This window comes from Mirounga angustirostris, unplaced genomic scaffold (assembly GCF_029215605.1).
Source record: "Mirounga angustirostris isolate CCGP_5_RB_7025 unplaced genomic scaffold, mMirAng1.0.hap1 SCAF_11, whole genome shotgun sequence".
Classification (NCBI taxonomy): Eukaryota; Metazoa; Chordata; class Mammalia; order Carnivora; family Phocidae; genus Mirounga; species Mirounga angustirostris.
The window spans coordinates 11,369,349-11,387,755 of NW_026991719.1; the positions used below are offsets into that span (position 1 = coordinate 11,369,349).

Sequence of the window (18,407 nt, forward strand, 5' to 3'; positions counted from 1 at the left end):
AGACAAATGGCCCAATTAAAAAGGGCGAAAGATTTGAATAGACATTTTTCCAAAGAAGTTATGCAAATGGGCAATAAACATATAAAAAGATGCACAACATCATTAGTCATTAGAGAGCTACAAGTCAAAACCAAATGAGATACTACTTCACACCAACTAGGATGGCTATAATCAAAAAGACAGTAACAAGTGTTGAGGATATGGAGAAATTAGAATCCTCATACATTACTGGTGAGAATGTAAAATGGTGCAGCCACTCTGGAAAGCAGTTTGGCAGTTCCTCAAAAAGTTAAACATTGAATTACCGTATAATTCAATTCCATTCCTAAGTATATTCCCAAGAGAATTGAAAGCATGTCTACATAAAAACTTGTACACAGATGTTCATAGCAGTATTATTCATAATAATAACAAGTGGAAACTACTCAAATGTTTATCAGTTGGCGAATGGATAAACAAATGTTGTAGATCCATAAAATGGAAAATTATTCGGCCATGAAAAGGAATTAAATACCAATACATGCTTACATCATAGATGACCCGTGAAAGCATCCTGAGTGAACAAAGCCAATAAAAAAAAGAAAACCCCATGTTGTATGATGGCATTTATATTAATATCCAAAATAGGCAAATCCAGAAAGTAGATTAGTGGTTGCCAGGGAATAAGGTAGGGAGATTAAGGAGAATTGCTTATGGGCAGGGGTTTCTTTTTGGTGTTATGAACATGTTCTAAAATTAAATAGTGGTGATGGTTATACAGTTGTCTGAATACACTTAAAACCTTTGATGTGCATACTTTAAAGGGTGAATTTTATGATATGTCATATTATATTTCAACAAAGCTGTTATAAAAAATTAGATTTAGCACTTTGGTTAATTCAAGTAGCATAGCTTCAAACATGTCAACTCAGACTTTTTAAATTGAAATTAATGAAAATGTAAACCTCATGTAAAATTTAAGCATAATTAGCCAAAGTAAAAATGCAGTTTTCTGAACCACTATTTAATTTTTATCATACTGTTTTATTTCCTGATTTTTTTTCATTGATGCTTTTACAAATTTAATGCAGGATTCCTCTTTTAATTTCTTTAAAATGTGTTTAGAATGTCAGAATGGAAGCAAGGTTTAAAAAATTAAGTATAAATTAGAATAGCATGAAAGAGCAAGATTGTAATTACTAAAGAGCTGTGTTTGATAACAATGTATTCTTGTAGGTTCCATAAATAAGTTCCTCACAATTATATAAGCTGCAGAGCTTGCAAGAAAGGCAAAAGTTTAGGGTTAGGATGAAGTCTGAGTCTAGCTCAAACCCATGAGGAGAGCTACTTCCTTCTCTTGTTGACTTCCCATTTGAGAAGGTTTTTCAGGTTGGGGATTGATCAGGAGTGTAAGGAAAAATGACTTTCCATACTATTGTGCAGTTATTCCTCAAACTACAGTGCTATTTGGTTCTGTGTCTGGGAATCTTAGTAGTGGGGATCATTGACAGATTTGTACAGAGGCCAGAACCTTGATAAGTTTATTGATGCACATCAAGGTAATTTCATCTTCCTGAATCTTCATGGAACATTTGAAACCCATTAACAGATCGTCACAGTGTAAATGCCTACAGGAATTAGTGAATGTTAATTATCACACCACAGAAAGATACATATTAACAGAGTTTTGCCCAAACAAATTTCAGAAAACCTACATTACCACATACAGTAAATTAATTGAGAAAGAGAATGAATTTAATGAAGTGACTGTTTCTTCTTCAGCTGCTTTCAAAATTGTGAAATCCTGGCTTGGTCCGGAAGCAGTGAGTTTGTTGAAGTTTACCAGCAAAAATGAAGTCCAGGACTATGTCAGTGTCGAGTATCTGCCTCCCCACATGGGTGGGACTGTAAGTATCGTCCTCGGAATGTGTTTCTAAAATAAGACTGCATCATGGCACATTAGGCTGTATTTCTTTAAGGAAGAAGAAAAAGCAATATCTTAATATCCAGAGAAAGATCATAGATACTCCAAAATAACACCATTACAGACATTTTTTATATAAGTTTTCAAGGTGTTAAATTTTCATTTTGAGAATTTTTAGAATCACATGATTCTAAACTGAAAAGTATTCTATTCAGTACAAATATTCAGAAACAGTATTCAGTAAAAAGTCTTTCTACTGCTATCCTAGTCACTCTCTTCCTCTCCCCAGTTCCATTTCTTATATTTATTTCCATGAATCTGTATTGCCTATGTAAGCAGTACAGTATATTTGTAATACATATAAGCAAATATGTAATTCTTTCTCCCTCCCATCTCTTTTAAACAAGTAGTGTGTTTTTACACCATTATGCGTCCTATTTTTTTCTTTACAACGTGTCTTAGAGATCATTCCAAATCAATATGACAAACTGTTTTACTCTTCTTTATGGTGACATAGTATTCCTGTATCTAGAGATGAACCATAAATTATTTAATTAGTAGCCATGAGTTATTGAATTTTTTTCATGTGCCTTAGTTTGCTTCCATTTGTTTACTGTTGAACAGTCTTTTTAATTTAAAAGATAATCAAGTTTTTTTGAAATGGTTATACTACTTACAAATAAGAGACCAGGAATAAGTAGGTACGTGTTAAATTTTTAATACTACATAACAGTGAAACATACTGTGATAATGATTTTTCCTCTAAACTATGAAAACCTATGGATTTGGTATGCTTTGGGTTAACTTGATTGATAATATTTCAGTTGTTTGATTTTTATAATCTATTTCATATACTGTCTACCTGGCAAAATTGTATTCAACCAGAATCAAGTGACTAGCAAGATAAAAAGTTTTGGTATGTCCTTTTGTTTTCTTTAATAAGAAAAAACTTGAACCAATATTTTTATTTTTTTTTAATTTTATTTCATTATGTTATGTTAGTCACCATACAGTATTTTTAATTTGAAATTTGCGACTTTCCTATTTTAAGGCTTTATATTTTACATTTTAACAAGAACACAGTATGGTTCATTTCAGGTTCTGCCTTTAGTTAAACGAGCTATTTGATTTCTTTTTAATAATTTGCCCATAGAATTGTTATATCTTAAAATTAATGGTATCTAGCAAAAATTGTTTTTAGAGGTAGAAAAGAGTGTCTCCCTTCTCTGTCATTAATGATGTATTTTTTTCAGGACTATACTCAGAATTGTAGTAGGACTACTATTCTTTAACATAATTTTCCCCAAAAGTAATACATAGACCTTTCTTTTTTAAAGCAAACAGTACCAGAAGACTGAAAAGTACAACAGCTTAGTGAAAAGTATGTCTCCCTCCCCACATTACTGCCCACTGCCACTCTCCACAGGCAGTCAGTCACTGTTTCCAAGTTTTCTCTTCTAGAGATATTCTGTCCATTTTATTTTTTCATGTATGTTGTACTAGTTTTTCCACATTTCTTGTTAGGTTATGCCATATTGATTCTTAGAAGTCTACCTGATTTTTTAAACCATTTCAGAATATTCCATTGTATAGATGTAACATAATGTATTTAATCAGTTCTCTTTTGAAGGACTAGTAGTTGTTTCCTAATCTTGCCATTATTAATAGTGCTGCAATGAATATCCTTGTAAATAACTCTTGGTACATGGGTACAGCAGTGTAAGTAGAAGATGAACTCCTAGAGGTAAAATCATCAGGTCAACGGGTATTTGTAGTTTAAATTTTGTTACCTGTTGCCAGTTTCCCTCTAAAGAGATTGTGCTCATTTCCCAATTATGTGTGGCATGCTTGAACCTCATTTTTGTAATCATTGCCAGTCTTGGGTGAAAAATATTGTGGTTTTGCATTTCTGTTGTTGTAAGTGATGATGAGCATTTTTTATTATTTAAAAGGTAGTCTTCTTTTTCTATGAACTCTGTATCATTCCTTTATTTTTTCTGTTATTACTCTTTTCTTGTTGATTTGTATATATTAACAAAAGCTATCTTGTTTCTGATACATGTGGTACATAATTTTCCCAGTTGTGGCTTTAAAGAAAAAAAAAAACTTGGTTTTTTAGGGGGTTTTCTTGGCGAGGGGGTGTGGTTGGTTGGTTGATTGTTGGGTTTTGTTTTTTTTGCAATTCAGAGATGTTTCATTTTAGCGTGCTCCATTTTTATCAATATTTTTATGCCTGCTAGGTTTTGTGCTATGATTAGAAAGGTCTTCAATACTTAGGTTTTGTGTTTTCTGTTTTTTAATCCTGTGTGTTGTTCTGGAGCTTTTTTTTTTTTTTTTAAGCTTACAGGGGTTTTAAAAAAATACACACTTTTGGAGTGCCTGGCTGATTCCATCGGAAGAGCGTGCTACTCTTGATCTCGAGGTCATGGGCTTGAGCCCCACATTGAGGGTAGAGATTACTAAAAAAATAAATAAACTTTTTTAAAAAATACATACTTCAAAGTTTTTATCCATCTGAAATTCTTTTTGGTGCAAAGAATGAGCTAAAGATCCAACTCGGTGCTTTCACAGATGGCTAGCCAGTTGTCCACACCACTTTCTGCTCTTTCCCTTTGTGTTTTGAAATGCTTCCTTTTTTAAAAATTTCACTAATTAAGTCTGGTTTTTTTTCCTTTTTTTTTTTTTTTTTTTGGCCAGGAGAGTGGATTTTAATTTTACTTAGAGAATTATTTCTCTACCCACCTGTTAGCAGGCTGTTATAAAATTCCTTTCTTTTAGGATCCTTTCAAGTATAGCTATCCACCACTAGTAGATGATGACTTCCAGACACCATTGTGTGAAAATGGGCCTATTGCCAGTGAGGATGAAGCTTCAAGTAAAGAAGATATAGAAAGTGATGGCAAAGAAACCCTGGAAACAGTTTCTAGTGAAGAACAAATAACTCTTCTAAAAAAGGTAATTTTAACAACAAAATGGCGTCAAAACCTGTGGCCTGTCCACCATTCTGCAACTAGCTGTGTATGTGATTGTAATTCACTTAACTTGCCGCCCTTCCCCATCTTTGTCTGTAAATAAGAGGAAGGATGGTACTAGCTAACCAGTAGTATCACTGTGGTGTTTAAAAAGGCTGATTTCATGCATTTGTATAAAAATTGGCAAAATGCATTTTGAAGGAATTGTTTTATTGAAAATATTTTTGATTTACCTGAGAGAAAAGTAGTTAGTTTACAACCTTCTACTTCCTCTATTTCAGTTTTGAAAGAGCACTCAGTTATCTTTTTATGAGTCATCAGGGGCTTGATAGAGGGATAAATATGTTATAACTTAGAAGAAATTTAAAGACTAAGGGAAAGACCATGTTATATTTTCTGTAGCGACTTATTGAAGTATGCTCTCATATATGTTCATGGTCATGTTAATATATGTTAAATACATAATTTAGGTGTGCTGAACTTAGGTTAAAGATTGTAATTTGGATTGAATCACTATGTTTACTTTTTGACCTGATGAACTGCCCAGATATCAGCATGAAACTAAATTTCTTTATCTTTTCTTTCTTCATATTTTTTTTTTGTCTTTAGATTAACCTAACCGAACATACTTCCAAAGCAGAAGAAACTGAAAAGGTTGATTCCAAAATGAAAGCTTTCAAAAAACCACTGAGTGTGTTTAAAGGGCCCTTATTACACATCAGGTAATCATAGTTGATTTTTTAGCTATGCTTTTATAACCTGTCTTGATTATCTTGAAGGAATTGCAAAATTAAGAAAACTCCTGTATTATTTTTCAAACTGTGGAAATATAAAATTAAAGGTTATCCAAAGACTCACCTTGGTTTCCAGTCATAGTAGATAATTTAGCTACCTTTTTGTTATTTATTCCATTAAATGTGTTTAAAGGGCCCTCATTTCATATCAGTAAATAAAAGTGAATATTCATATATTCACAGTTAATCTGAATGACATACATTTTTTCTCATTTTACTGGTACTGTTTGGCTTGCATAAGTTCAAGGATGGCAGAAATGACATTGAACTAAGCATTTATCAGTTTGACTTTCTAAAAGCTAAAGCTGAACTAGAAAAATAGGGTTGTTGTTTTTTTACCAAAGCCAGAATTCAGTACATCTCTATTTTTGTTTCTGGGTTACTCAATCTTAAGATTTAGGGTTGTTTGTAATTATCATTATGTAAAGATCTCTTTCTCACTAATGATGCTTTTCGTTGGTAAATCTATATGGCCTTATGTTAATGTTGCTGTACCGACTTTACTTAGTGATGACCTAATGTATCATTTCCCCTCCCATACTTTAAATCTTTCTGTGTAACTGTTTTAGGTATGACTCTTATGAACAATACAGCCAGACTTTTTAAAAATCTGATATTCAAATTGATAAGACTAGTTTGTTTGCATATTTTTGATTACTGTTATATCTGGATTTATCTACCATCTGTGTGTGTTTATGGGGGGACAGAGGTGGGGGACAACACATGCATATTCTGTTCACCGTGGTTTTTCTTTGCCATTTCCCCCCCTGTGGAGTTTGTTTTCCATTTTTCCCTTCACTGGTTTAGAAGTTACACACTGTGTTTTCATTGGAAGCCTGTCAAAACCATAGGTCTTGACTTAGAAATGTCGGGAGTTGGCTGGAAGAGCTGCCTGGGAAGAAAGCCGGAGGGGAACAAGGCAGCGTCTAGGGCTGCAGTTTGGGCTCTTCGGCTCCCTGCCTCTGCCCCTGGGCAGGTCACAGCACTGCTCCTGCACAGGCATGGGGACCCACCAGCGTCTGTCTCTCCACAATGTCTCACGGGTTTTGTGCTGGTTACTGTGAGCGGTTCTGAGATTCATGACCCTTCTCTTCTCTGTGGTCAATTTCAGATTGGGTTCTAAAAAGAAGGCAGCAACCATGCTAATTTGTCTTGTCCAGAGTTGGGCAAAGCCCTCCTCGGAAAGCACGTCCTTAAAAAATGTGTGTCCTCCAAATGACTGTCTCTGATATGTAGGCATTCCTGATATAAAATGAATCTACTTACATATATAGCTCAAAGTGAAGGACAGCCTGAATAATTCACCTTTTTTTTTTAAGATTTTATTTATTTATTTGACACAGAGAGAGAGAGAGAGACAGCGAGAGAGGGAACACAAGCAGGGGGAGTGGGAGAGGGAGAAGCGGACTCCCAGCTGAGCAGGGAGCCCGATGCGGGGCTCGATCCCAGGACCCCGGGATCATGACCTGAGCCGAAGGCAGACGCTTAACGACTGAGCCACCCAGGCGCCCCTCACCTTTTTATCTAAAATAAAAACACTGTTCTGCCCATTGTTTGGAGGCACCTGATACAATTTGACGAATGTAATTAAACTACACAAACTTTGCTTTAGTCTTTTAGTTTTGATTTTAGGTCATGAGTACTACAGCGGCCAGCAATAGTAAAATTTGCACTTTGAGGTTCACTGATTTTACTGTTTAACCAATATTTCCCACCCCAAATTTTATTTTTGTTTTTTGTATTCCATATTACTCAGAAAAAGCCTTTATTATTAAGGAATTACCTAAGGAATTATTCTGTGACTTAAGTACATCTCTAATGACCTTTCATTTTAAGTTATGCTTTTTGGTGTATAGAATTATGTCCCATTCTAATCTCTTTGTAATTAAAGTTGAAGCAGCCGTTTCTTCTTTGTCTTGATTATCTATAACCTTCCAAAGAGTTTAAATGCACCTTAAGATGGTGCTGATTATAGGCTAATTCAGAATCTTCCTAACTCTCTCTCCTGTCCTTTTCCTATTTTGCTTTTGATTCTTGGGGAAAACCATAGGACTTTTAAATAGCATGCAATGAATTAGTAAGATTAAAACACAAACTATATTAGGTAGTTGCCTTATAAGCTTTTCTTTTTTGATGAAATCTCTATACAAATGAGCAGAAAATATTAAACAAATACTTTTCTTCCAGCTAATGATTAGACTGTCATTTATTCCGAATAATACAAATGCCTTATATTTTTGTCACCACCTAGCCCAGCAGAAGAACTGTATTTTGGAAGTACAGAATCTGGAGAGAAGAAAACTTTAATAGTGTTGACAAATGTAACCAAAAACATCGTAGCATTTAAGGTAAATATCAGAAAGATATAATAAATTCTATGTGGAAATCTGATAGGGGAAGTGATCTCAGACATATTTTAATTGAAAGATTGAGAATTTTTAACTTGCACGGTGTTTTTATTTGATATTTTTAGGCATGTAATACTGCCTTCTAGTTTTAACCACGTGGCATAGCTTATCTACAATTTTCCCCAGGATCTATATCTCAATCTTTAATGAGCCATAATAGGCTAACGTCCAAATTAATCCCAGGCTTTAATGTTTGTGGTAAATAAAAACCCAAGGAAAATCACTCTTCATTATATAAATAATTCATAATGACAGTGAAAATAAAACGATAAAATCAAAAGTGCATTTCCCCCTGAGTGTGATATAGTTTGGAATGTAGTTTATACTGGATACTGACCTAATGACTGAGTTTACCACTACCCCATATTGTAAGTATTAAGATGTTCTGGATGTTCTTTGAATATAGTGTGTTTTAATTTGTGAATGCTATTATAACGTGTCCTAATACACAGGGTTTTTTTTAATTTGTATTATTAAATTTAGGAAATTACCAGACAGGATATTTCATAGATTTTTTTTCTTTAAAAGGAAGACTAAGTGACAATTGGACTTACGAGTGAATATTTTTTAAAATAGATTAAGATACCGTTTTCCTATTGATGGGGAAAAATACATTCTATGCCTAACCACCATGGTTGTTTTGTAGACTTTATTATTAACTGTTAATTTTTTAAAACTCATTTTTAAGCCATTTACCCCAAAAGAAACATTTTTCTTATGTTATTAGTTATTATATGACCACTGTATTTATAAACAGGTGAGAACAACTGCTCCAGAAAAATACAGAGTCAAGCCAAGCAACAGCAGTTGTGACCCTGGTGCATCAGTTGATATAGTTGTGTCTCCCCACGGGGGTGAGTTGTGGCCTGATGGCCTCAGAGGGTGTGCTGGGGTACCTGGGGCCGGGTGAGGAGTCCATAGAGCCAGACTAGAATCTAGAAACTAGCTCAGTGTCAACAAGTCACCTCACTGCACTGTAGGCATCTCTTTTCTCCTGTGTAAAATGAGATGGGTCAATGTTTCTCATTACAATGTGTTTTTTTTTAAGATTTTATTTATCTGAGAGAGAGAGCAAGCATAAGCAAGGGGAGTGGCAGGCAGAGAGAGGGAGAAGCAGACTCCCCGCTGAGCAGAGAGCCCAGCGTGGGGCATGAGCCCAGGAACATGACCTGAGCCTAAGGCAGACGCTTAACTGACTGAGCCACCCAGGCGCCCCTAAAATGGTTTTTTAGCACATAAAATTGTTTAAACGGATGCCAGTTGAAATGGGAATTTTTTTTAAATCCTTTTTAGAAAATTTTTTTCTTTAAGGTACTTCCGTATTACTCTTTTTCCATTGTTTTCTACAATAATGCCTTAAACCACGTGTCCAGCCCTTTGTAAAGGTTCTTGTTTATATAGTAAGTTACCCTTTTGGAATGCAGGTTTAACAGTCTCTGCCCAAGACCGTTTCCTGATAATGGCTGCAGAAATGGAACAGTCATCTGGCACGGGCCCAGCAGAATTGACTCAGTTCTGGAAAGAAGTTCCCAGAAACAAAGTGATGGAGCATAGGTATGCTTTTTTACTCAAGGACTCTCAAATGTGATGGGAAGAAGCAGAAGGAGAGAAGTGCCTGCATGGACTAGGCAGGGGTCTCTTCCTTCTTGCATTTGGCAGACATTTAGGCTTCTAGTGTGACCCAGGTGAAGGCGATCTGCAGTTTCGCAAGGAGGTTGCTAATAGCAGACTTGTTTACAGGTCAGTGCAAGAATCTGGAGGTGTCAAAATTACAAACGTAGATCTCTCTGTACCAGCAGTTCCCTTTGTAGGAACACTCACCCTGTGTACTAGAATGTGTGTCTTTCACCATTGTTTGTGCTAATGAAAAAATGGGAAAGAAAGAACCTAAATGATCCTCAGTAAAGCAATAGTCAAATGCACTTGAGTATGTGCGGGAGTATTCTGCAACTATTTGAGACAGTGTGGTAAATCTTTATGTTCTGATACGGAAAAATACCTATGATATATTAGGAGGAAAATCCTTTGCCTACATCAGCATATACAAGCATGTATGTGCATGTAAAGATCTATAGAAAAGGAGAAAAGAGGAGAAACCTGTGTAATGATTTTATTTTGGAGTGTGCCAGTTCTGCCTCCCAGGGGACACTTGTCAGTGTTGGAGAACACTGTCCATTATCACAACTGGGCTTTGGGGTACTGTGGCATCCAGTACTTTGAGACCAGGGATGCTGCTAAACATCCCACAATGCAAAGAACAGAGCCCCCCCCCCCCAAGACAGAATGATCTGGCTCAAAATGTCAGTAGTGCCTAGATTGAGGATTCTCCATGGTGGGTAGTTAAGGAGGGCCACTCTGATGACAAAAATGTAGGACCTGAAGGAAAAGAGAGTAAGCCACTTAGATAACTGGAAAAAGTGCTTTCTAGGTGGAAGGAACCACAACTGAAAAAGTGTGCTTGGCCTGTGTAAGGAACAGCAAGGAGGGAAATGTAGCTTGAACTCAGTTCAGGAGGGTGGGGGAGATAATGTGGGAGATGAGGTCAAAGAGGTAGTAGGAAGGCAGATGATTACCATAGTGAGGACTTCTGATTTTGAGAAGAAAAACTATTAGTCTGGTGCTAAGCAGAGCCAGGAAGTGATTTGGCCTTTTTTAATTAAATTTTTTTTTAAGGCTTATTCTGGGGGCTATGTGGAAAACAAACTCTAGGCAGACACAGGTGAAAGTGAAACTGAGTTAACACAAATAGCGCGTGCTGCAAGCCTGCACCATTCTAAGTGCTTTACTCTGATTTATTCACTTCGTCATTAAAATGACCCTAGGAGGTAGGTAATTCTTTGTCCCCCTTGATAAATGAGAAGCTGGGAAACCTCTTAACAGCCATGGCTGGGTTAAATCTTCAAAAGGAATTGAAAGAATACAGATGTGGCTGGAACACAGAGGTGAAAGGATCCAGGGTAAGAAGAAAGCTGGAGGGATGGACAGGGCCCAGAGGAGGAGCTTGGTCACCCTGGTAAGACCCATGGGAGAGCGTCAACCTGACCTGAGTCACCTTTGACAAGATCACTGCAGGCTTGTTCACAGAAGGGAGGAGGACAGGAGTGGGCCTGGGAAGATAAGCTTTATTTCAGTTGTCCCAGCCTAGAGGAGGATTTAGTGGCCGGAGGACGACCGTCCATCAGGGACTCAGGAGGGAAACCAGTAGGTGAGCTCTGTCATCCAAGTCTAGGAAAGTGTGTTTGACAAAAGAGGAAGGGACCAGTGCTACTAAGTGCTGCCATGCCAATCAGGAAGGATGAAGTGTGAGCGGTGGCTATTGGTGACATCACAGAGGCCATCACTGACCTCATAGAGAGCATTTTCAGTGGGCAGGAACCAGGTTCTAAAGAAATGAAGGTAATAGCACTGTTCTACAGGTTTGGTTTGTTGGAGGAAGGAAGAATGTGGTGTTGACAAAGGGCTTGTTTGGTGTGGGTTTTTCAATGGGAGAAGCCGACTCTAGAAGGTAAATCATTGATTGATAGGTCCTGTCCCTTCAGCTTTCTCAGGAATTGCACTAAAGCCAAGGTATGGGTCAGCTTTAGTCAGGAAGAAGGAAGGAACGCAGATACACATTAAGGCTCGTGGTGGGCTTGACTTGTTTTTAGATGGAGTAGTTACATATTTAAATTTCCATATTGTAACAGGGTCTACTTTCTCCTCATCAAGAGTTTACTTTTGTCAAAGGCATGGCTATGAAAACAAACTGAAAGATTAAGTAACACTGGTATAAAAGATGGAGATTAATTTGAAGTTCTTATCAAACAGTCCCTCAAAAGCAGGTTATTTTTTGTCTTTTTAAATCAATTCCTTATGGTTTGGTTTTCTGTAAGTCAAGAGAGGCTCGCTTACCTCACAGAAAGAGGGAGACTTGGTGGTTTGATACTGAAGGCCCAGGTAAAGCAACGACCCCTATCTAGAAAGGGTGGTTTCCTTCAAGTAGTAAGATGGGGTGAATTCTACTGAACACCATATAAAAAAAACTTTTCCTAGGTTCTTGAGCGGTATGTGTGATTGCTTGTGTTATTATACATTGCCTCTACCCACCTTAAATACCATCTCCAGCGAAAGACAAAAGTGGGGAGCGGGGAGCCAGTTATGAGAGGTTATCAGGAAAAGCACAGTCAACAAGGGTAAGGTTATTTTACAGATTTAGATTAATTCCTCTCCTCGAAGCCCCTGAGCCTGCCAAGGTAAGGGACCTTCCTTACTCACCTGGTGAGGCTGTCCAGAATTCTGTAAGCAAGGTTACAGGTCCATTTTTTCCAAGGAGCTTTATTGGTTCCATAAAGTCAATCTTAGTTCCTTAAAGTTCTGGTCATACCTGATTTTATGCATATTATTTTCAAATATGACATTCCAGTCAAAGCCTTGGTAATATAACCATGCTTCCAATTGTGTCCTATTAATTACAAGGAGAACAGATTATTATGCGGGAAAAAAAAAACTATTACCATGAAAGAATACTAAGAGTTTCTGAATTCTGGAAGAATCAGGTAGGGAGAAAAATTGTTTCAGTCCTGATCACAAAAGTAGTTTACCGAATTACTGCCAATCATAGATAGCTTATGAGAAAAGAGTAAAAGATTACCTTAAATCTGGGAAAACCAAACATTAAAGAACCAGCAATAAAAAGTATAGTCATCAGTTCATTCAATCCCATGTTATTAATTCTTGGTCTGCTTGAATCCTGTTTTTTTAGTTCTTGAAGTTCTTACCCAGTTCAGTCTTATGATCTGAAAGTTACTAGAAACCTGTTTTTAGGAGTACTTGTCAGAGTCCTTTCCATGAATCTCTGAAGATGAAACCCATTTGCAAAAGGATCAGAGTAAAACAATAGCTTCTTTAAGTGACAAAAAGACTTAAAAATGGCCATGGTTACAGATCTGATGAGAGTTTATGGTAATACAGCTTCTGACAAGGAAATTTGGTTATTTCTGTGACATATACAGCATTGTAAGATAATAACTAGAATTACAAACCATAACGTTATACCACGACATTCTAGGAATTTTATACAATTTCTGGAACACTTTTATATTAATAACATACCTATACAAATATAATCTAAAGAAGGTTTAGTATTACTTATTTGACAATGCTTCCCATGTAATTTAACATAGCAAATAAGCCTAATTAGTTTTACATCTTTTTTTAAGATTTTATTTATTTATTTGACAGAGACAGCTAGAGAGGGAACACAGGCAGAGGGAGTAGGAAAGGGAGAAGCAGGCCTCCTGCCGAGCAGGGAGCCCGATGCGGGGCTCGATCCCAGGGCCCTCTGAAAAATTTCAGAGATGTTCAAGGTCAAAAAGACTTCATTTAGAATTTGAGTTGGGGTCTGTCAAAAACGTCAGAAGGTTTTAGACACTTTAGACTAAATGGGATCATAAGTCATCATGAAATAATAATTATCCATTTAACCATAGTGACAATAAAATATCAAAGGCACATACAGTTACATAGTTGTGAGTAAAACTTAGGAAAATAGTCTTCTAAAGATTAAAAGAGCTAAACAATCAAAGAGCTCTTGATAAAGATAACATGGAGCACAGGAAATTATTTTGATAAAACGCACCATCTTTGCTTTCTAGGCAGATTACTTAAAAGCTAAAGAAAAGCCTTTTGCAGTCTCTTCTCAGTAGCTGACTGATAGTCCAAGAAAAGGTTGTCCTTTTAGCAGATGAAATTTTTAGTTTTACATAAGTACACTGTTGATGTTGAAGCTTATTTGTATATAACCTTTATAACTAATACACTCAATTTTAGCCAGCTTGACTACACAAAGTGAAATTTTCTCTTTCCAACTGTCTATATCCATTTAGTTTGTCCTTTATTATCTTCCCTATTCTGAAATAACCAGCTTTATTATAAGAGAAAATTACTTTCATTCCCCTTAACAAAAATACATGTCCATATTTCATACATTTCCTCAGCCAAAACACATCCTATTTTCCTTGCACATGGAGTTAGTTGCTTCTATTATTTCTAGCAATTACATATATGAATTAGAATTCTTAACCCTTAGAAACCATGATTTCTAGTGAAAACTAAGTGGTAAGCAACTGTGTTAACACCAGCATTCTGTAGATTGGCAAATTTATGAATACATCATTTCTAGAAGCATATGCTTTCTCATAGTACAGTTTTTCAGTGTGGCACAAGATAGATATGTTTACTAACAGACTAAATATTTTTAGTCCCTCTGTAGTAAGAAGCCAAAAGTAGATACTTAAACCGATGTTTAGTAATTAATGTTTCAGTATTTTATCTTACAGTCAGTGATTTTCCCGTCTAACTTAGCAAAACTAAAGTTTCAAGTTGTCAGATTTGAAAACCTGTTTTTAAGTAGACTTCACCTAAAAACTCTTATCCGACTTACTTCTAAATCACTTGCTTTCAACTCTTATCCAACTTACTTCTAAATCACTTGCTTCCAACAATTATGCTTGACTACTCATGACAGCTTCATGAAACATCAGAGTCAGTCATCATCCCAAGCTATTTTTCGTGCTGACAAATTATGTACCCAAGATAACATGAACCCATCTGAATAGTAAACTCCAGAAGAAAAAAAAGTTGCATGTCTGCATTGTATCTAATATTGACAACTTTAAACCAGCAAATTTAGCTTTTATTTTACCTAGAATTAATATATATCACATGAACTTGAAAGACACGGGTTAGTTTCTGTATTTCTAAGAGGTTTAGGAATACTTAACTTGGTAAGTACTTATTTTTCTTTAAGCCAATCAAAGAGAGCTTTTACAAATTAATTTTCACAATACCATCCTGAGGTGGAAAAGCATTACACATCTGTAACATATATATAGAGACACACATAAACGTAGAGACACACATAAACATACAGACACAGAGACCTTTTAGCTATAGCTCTAAAATTTTAGCCATGAATCAGGTACAGTAACACAAAACTCACTAGTTTATATAAAAGAACATTTACGTTCAAATTGTGTTTCTGACAGTTGGAATCAGTTTGCCTGCTCAGATGGCTAAAAGCTTTTTACTGTTTTTTTTTTGTTTTTTTTTTTTTCATTTGCCAAAATCCCAAATAACCCCTTTTTCCTTCTGATGAGAATCACTTCCCTAAAGTTTGTATTTCAAAGAGGTAGCTGTCAGGTCCTAGAGAAGATAGGGCAGAAAATCTGTACCTCAAAGGCACAGAGAAAGTATCAAGGGGTTTTGGGATATATTTGCCTATTATCTGATGTCCAAAGTAATTTCTATTTCTGTGTTCTTTTTCTTAAGCACAGGACAGTTCTGTTTTCCAACATCCTGATCTTTTACAGTACCTACATCTATTTTGAGATGACTAGGGGAGGTTTTAGGATTGGTAAGGTTAGGTGGACTTCGAATTGCTTCCAGTGTTGCATTTCTGGTTTTGTAAAGATTTGCAAGTCAAAGATTTGCTTTTAATTACTCAAATAATTCTTTTGCAGCCTGAATGGTATCAAGGGACTGATACCACCCATGCAACTACATTTTCTTCAATTTGCTCTATATCTGGGAGAAATTTCCAACTAAGATGGAAAGGAAGTGATTTCTATGTTTTGGAGCTTCAGGGTTTAATGCACTATGCCTTTAAAAAGTTTATATAAAGTATTCCACAAAGGCCTTAAAGGGGAAGAAAAAAACCCTTACTATTGCTTCTAGCAGCCCCCAAACATCAGCCTTCAGCTGACCCATTTCCTGAACATTTGTGGGAGGGCCTGGGAGAAATTTTGGTCATGTTTCTAGTGAGGAGAGTTTTCCATGGGGGAGCCAGGTGGCTTGTCTGATAACTACAGTATAATCGTGGGTGGGAAGAACAACCCTTAGCAGCTAGTCACAGTCCCTGTGAGTGGTGAATGAGTGGCCACTAATCTTTTACCTCTTCTCTATATTTGGCACGTATCTTCTGAACGTGGAGGTAAGAAGAACTTCATAATTTCATCTTGCTTAGGAAGTCTCTCAGGCTGGTGGCCATTCTCCTTCATATTCTCCTTTCAATTTGGTCTTTCCAGAGGTACAAGTTAAGACAATTGCTTAGGATGAGAGCTCTCTCAAAGTTTTTTAAACATAGAAGCTTTTCCAATTCAAAAGATCCATCATCTGGCATTGAAAAGTAGGATCTTATATTAATCTCAATAGCGACTCGACTCAAGCCAATAGGCCTTCTTTTGGTTTAACCATGGACATAAAGAGGCATCCCCAGAGACGTGCAAAAAAATGCAGTCCTCACAGGATCCCGAGAGTTAGCATAAGAAAGCAAAGACTTCCATTGCTCCAAGTGGTAAGAATGGTGTAGTGAAGGTGCTATCTCTCCTTTCCCACAAGAATGTGAGAGGCCTCCAGTCTAAGACCGTCTAATCTGTGACATCAGGGAAGGGTTTACTGGATTGGACTTTTCCAGCACTAATGACCACAAAAGCTGAGAGGACAAAGGCCCCTCATGGATTGGGGCCCCTAATGACAAACTGCCCTGAGAGCTGGCACAGCTGGACAGAGAGGATGCTGCCTGTCACTTTGTGCCTCAGATCCCCAGCCTATTCCACTAGCTGCCAGACACCTGTGGACACATGCATCCTCCCCAGCTGACAGGGACCAAAAAGAATATTCTTGCTGGTCACAACACCAAGCTCTCGAGACCTAGAACAAGATGAAACGAAGACCTCATTTGACCTATTTTCTTCTGCTAATCTAAATTTGGAAAGGAAGGGACAAGGTCAAATTTTGACCTTTCTCTCTCGACCTGGCACCAGAGTGAGATCCAGGAAAGCGGGCTTTGGTAAGAATTCTTACCTTTGCCGGCTTTTGCCGGTTTTCCACGCTCCCATCTGTAGGCTCCCAGGCGAGTACGGTGTTTCAGCAGGCCCCAGCGTAGGTTGCCAAAATGTAGGAGAGGAAAAATTACTTATCATCTACCATGCTAGGTTCTTGGCTGAGACCCCCACCCCCTGAAATAATAATTAATAGGAGAAAAGCAGAAGTTTAATACCATGTATACCTCCTGTATATATGGGAGATACCCAGGAAAACAGTTAAACTCCCCAAAGTGGCCCAAGACACCACCTTAAATACCATCTCCAGCTCAAGACAAGATGTTGGGGCGTAAGGGAGTCCATTATGGGGGGCTGTCAGGAAAATCATAGTGAACAAGGGTAAAGTGGTTCAGCAGATGTCGATTGGTCCCTTTTCCATTAAATGTTAATTTAAAAAAAAAATCTGCCCTTTAACAACTCACTTGTACTAAAAATTAAAAATTAAAAAAAGAGTTCTTAGAGATTTCTGTCATCCCCTCGTCCTGGCAGGGAGAGGAAGACACCCTTATAGATGGACCTTTCCTTCCCTTATTGATGGCCGTGTCCCTGACAAAAGGTTTTCAAAGCTTTTCTTAGGTCTGCTGTTTCTTAAAAAATAACCAGCTCCAGATAATCCTTGTGCCAGAGAGGCGCATTTGGGGGTGGCCAGTTGTGCTCCCCTTCCAAGATAGATCCACAGTGAGCTGCCACCATACATGTGTATCTGGGGAGGAGGAGGACTTGCATCCCGGTTACATGAACTTCTGTGTTTGACTTTTCTCACATTATACTTTTATAAAAAAAATTTCATTAAAAATTTTAAGAAGTTGTGTTTCCTTTGGACTTTCATAGGTTAAGATGCCATATTGTTGAGAGCAGTAAACCAACCACTCTGACATTAAAAGACAGTGCTTTTAACATGTCTGATAAAACCAGTGAAGATCTTTATCTGCAAGTAAGTGTTCTTTCTCCCTAACTAAAACAGAGGTGTTAAGCTAACTAATATTAGTAATCCACTTTTTCCCCACTGATGTAAGGAAGACCTTTGGCATAGACATGACAGAAATGCTCTTTTCTTTGTGAAGGGAAGCCAAATCTGAAATCGTAAGTGGTGAGTTACTTTTGGAGATCTATTAACTTTTGAAAAGCTCTGGCCATTTTAATTTGGACAAGTTGTATGGTGCCTGGGGGAGTACCAAAGAATCTGATCTCATGAGAGGAGTACCATTTCAACTTGAAAAAGATGGAGGGGCTCTCTTTCTGAGTAGCTGGTTTAGGTACCGCCAGGAAGGTACTTGCTTTGCTCCTTCTCCACTAGAAAATTAGACCTTTCCAAAACAGGAGTGAGAGGGTGCACGTCTATTCACCAAACAAATGTAATCCCTCATGGCATTGCCAGCTCCCAGCTGCTCAGAGTGGATAGACCCCATCCTGTAAATGGTTGGGTTTCTAATATTCCTATTTGTCGTTTACATGATTCATGTACTGTT

At 37.1% G+C, this 18,407-nt stretch overlaps 1 protein-coding gene and 1 long non-coding RNA gene across 3 annotated transcripts in view; one reads left to right on the forward strand and one right to left on the reverse strand.

The window, feature by feature from the left end:
• MOSPD2 (motile sperm domain containing 2) overlaps positions 1-18,407 on the forward strand; it is a 57,803-nt gene that overhangs the window by 37,185 nt on the left and 2,211 nt on the right. For both annotated transcript variants that reach the window (XM_045874921.3, XM_064573762.1), the window contains exons 8-14: positions 1,762-1,886; positions 4,682-4,858; positions 5,485-5,597; positions 7,921-8,017; positions 8,835-8,931; positions 9,502-9,631; positions 17,770-17,872. In XM_045874921.3, the coding sequence (XP_045730877.1) occupies positions 1,762-1,886; positions 4,682-4,858; positions 5,485-5,597; positions 7,921-8,017; positions 8,835-8,931; positions 9,502-9,631; positions 17,770-17,872 (842 nt within the window). The remainder of the gene's footprint in view (positions 1-1,761; positions 1,887-4,681; positions 4,859-5,484; positions 5,598-7,920; positions 8,018-8,834; positions 8,932-9,501; positions 9,632-17,769; positions 17,873-18,407) is intronic.
• On the reverse strand, positions 1,821-17,771 carry LOC135361904 (uncharacterized). The gene is made up of 3 exons (XR_010406041.1): positions 16,919-17,771; positions 12,332-12,518; positions 1,821-1,951 (listed from the first exon to the last, which is right to left on the reverse strand). It is a non-coding gene; the product is annotated as an uncharacterized LOC135361904 (long non-coding RNA).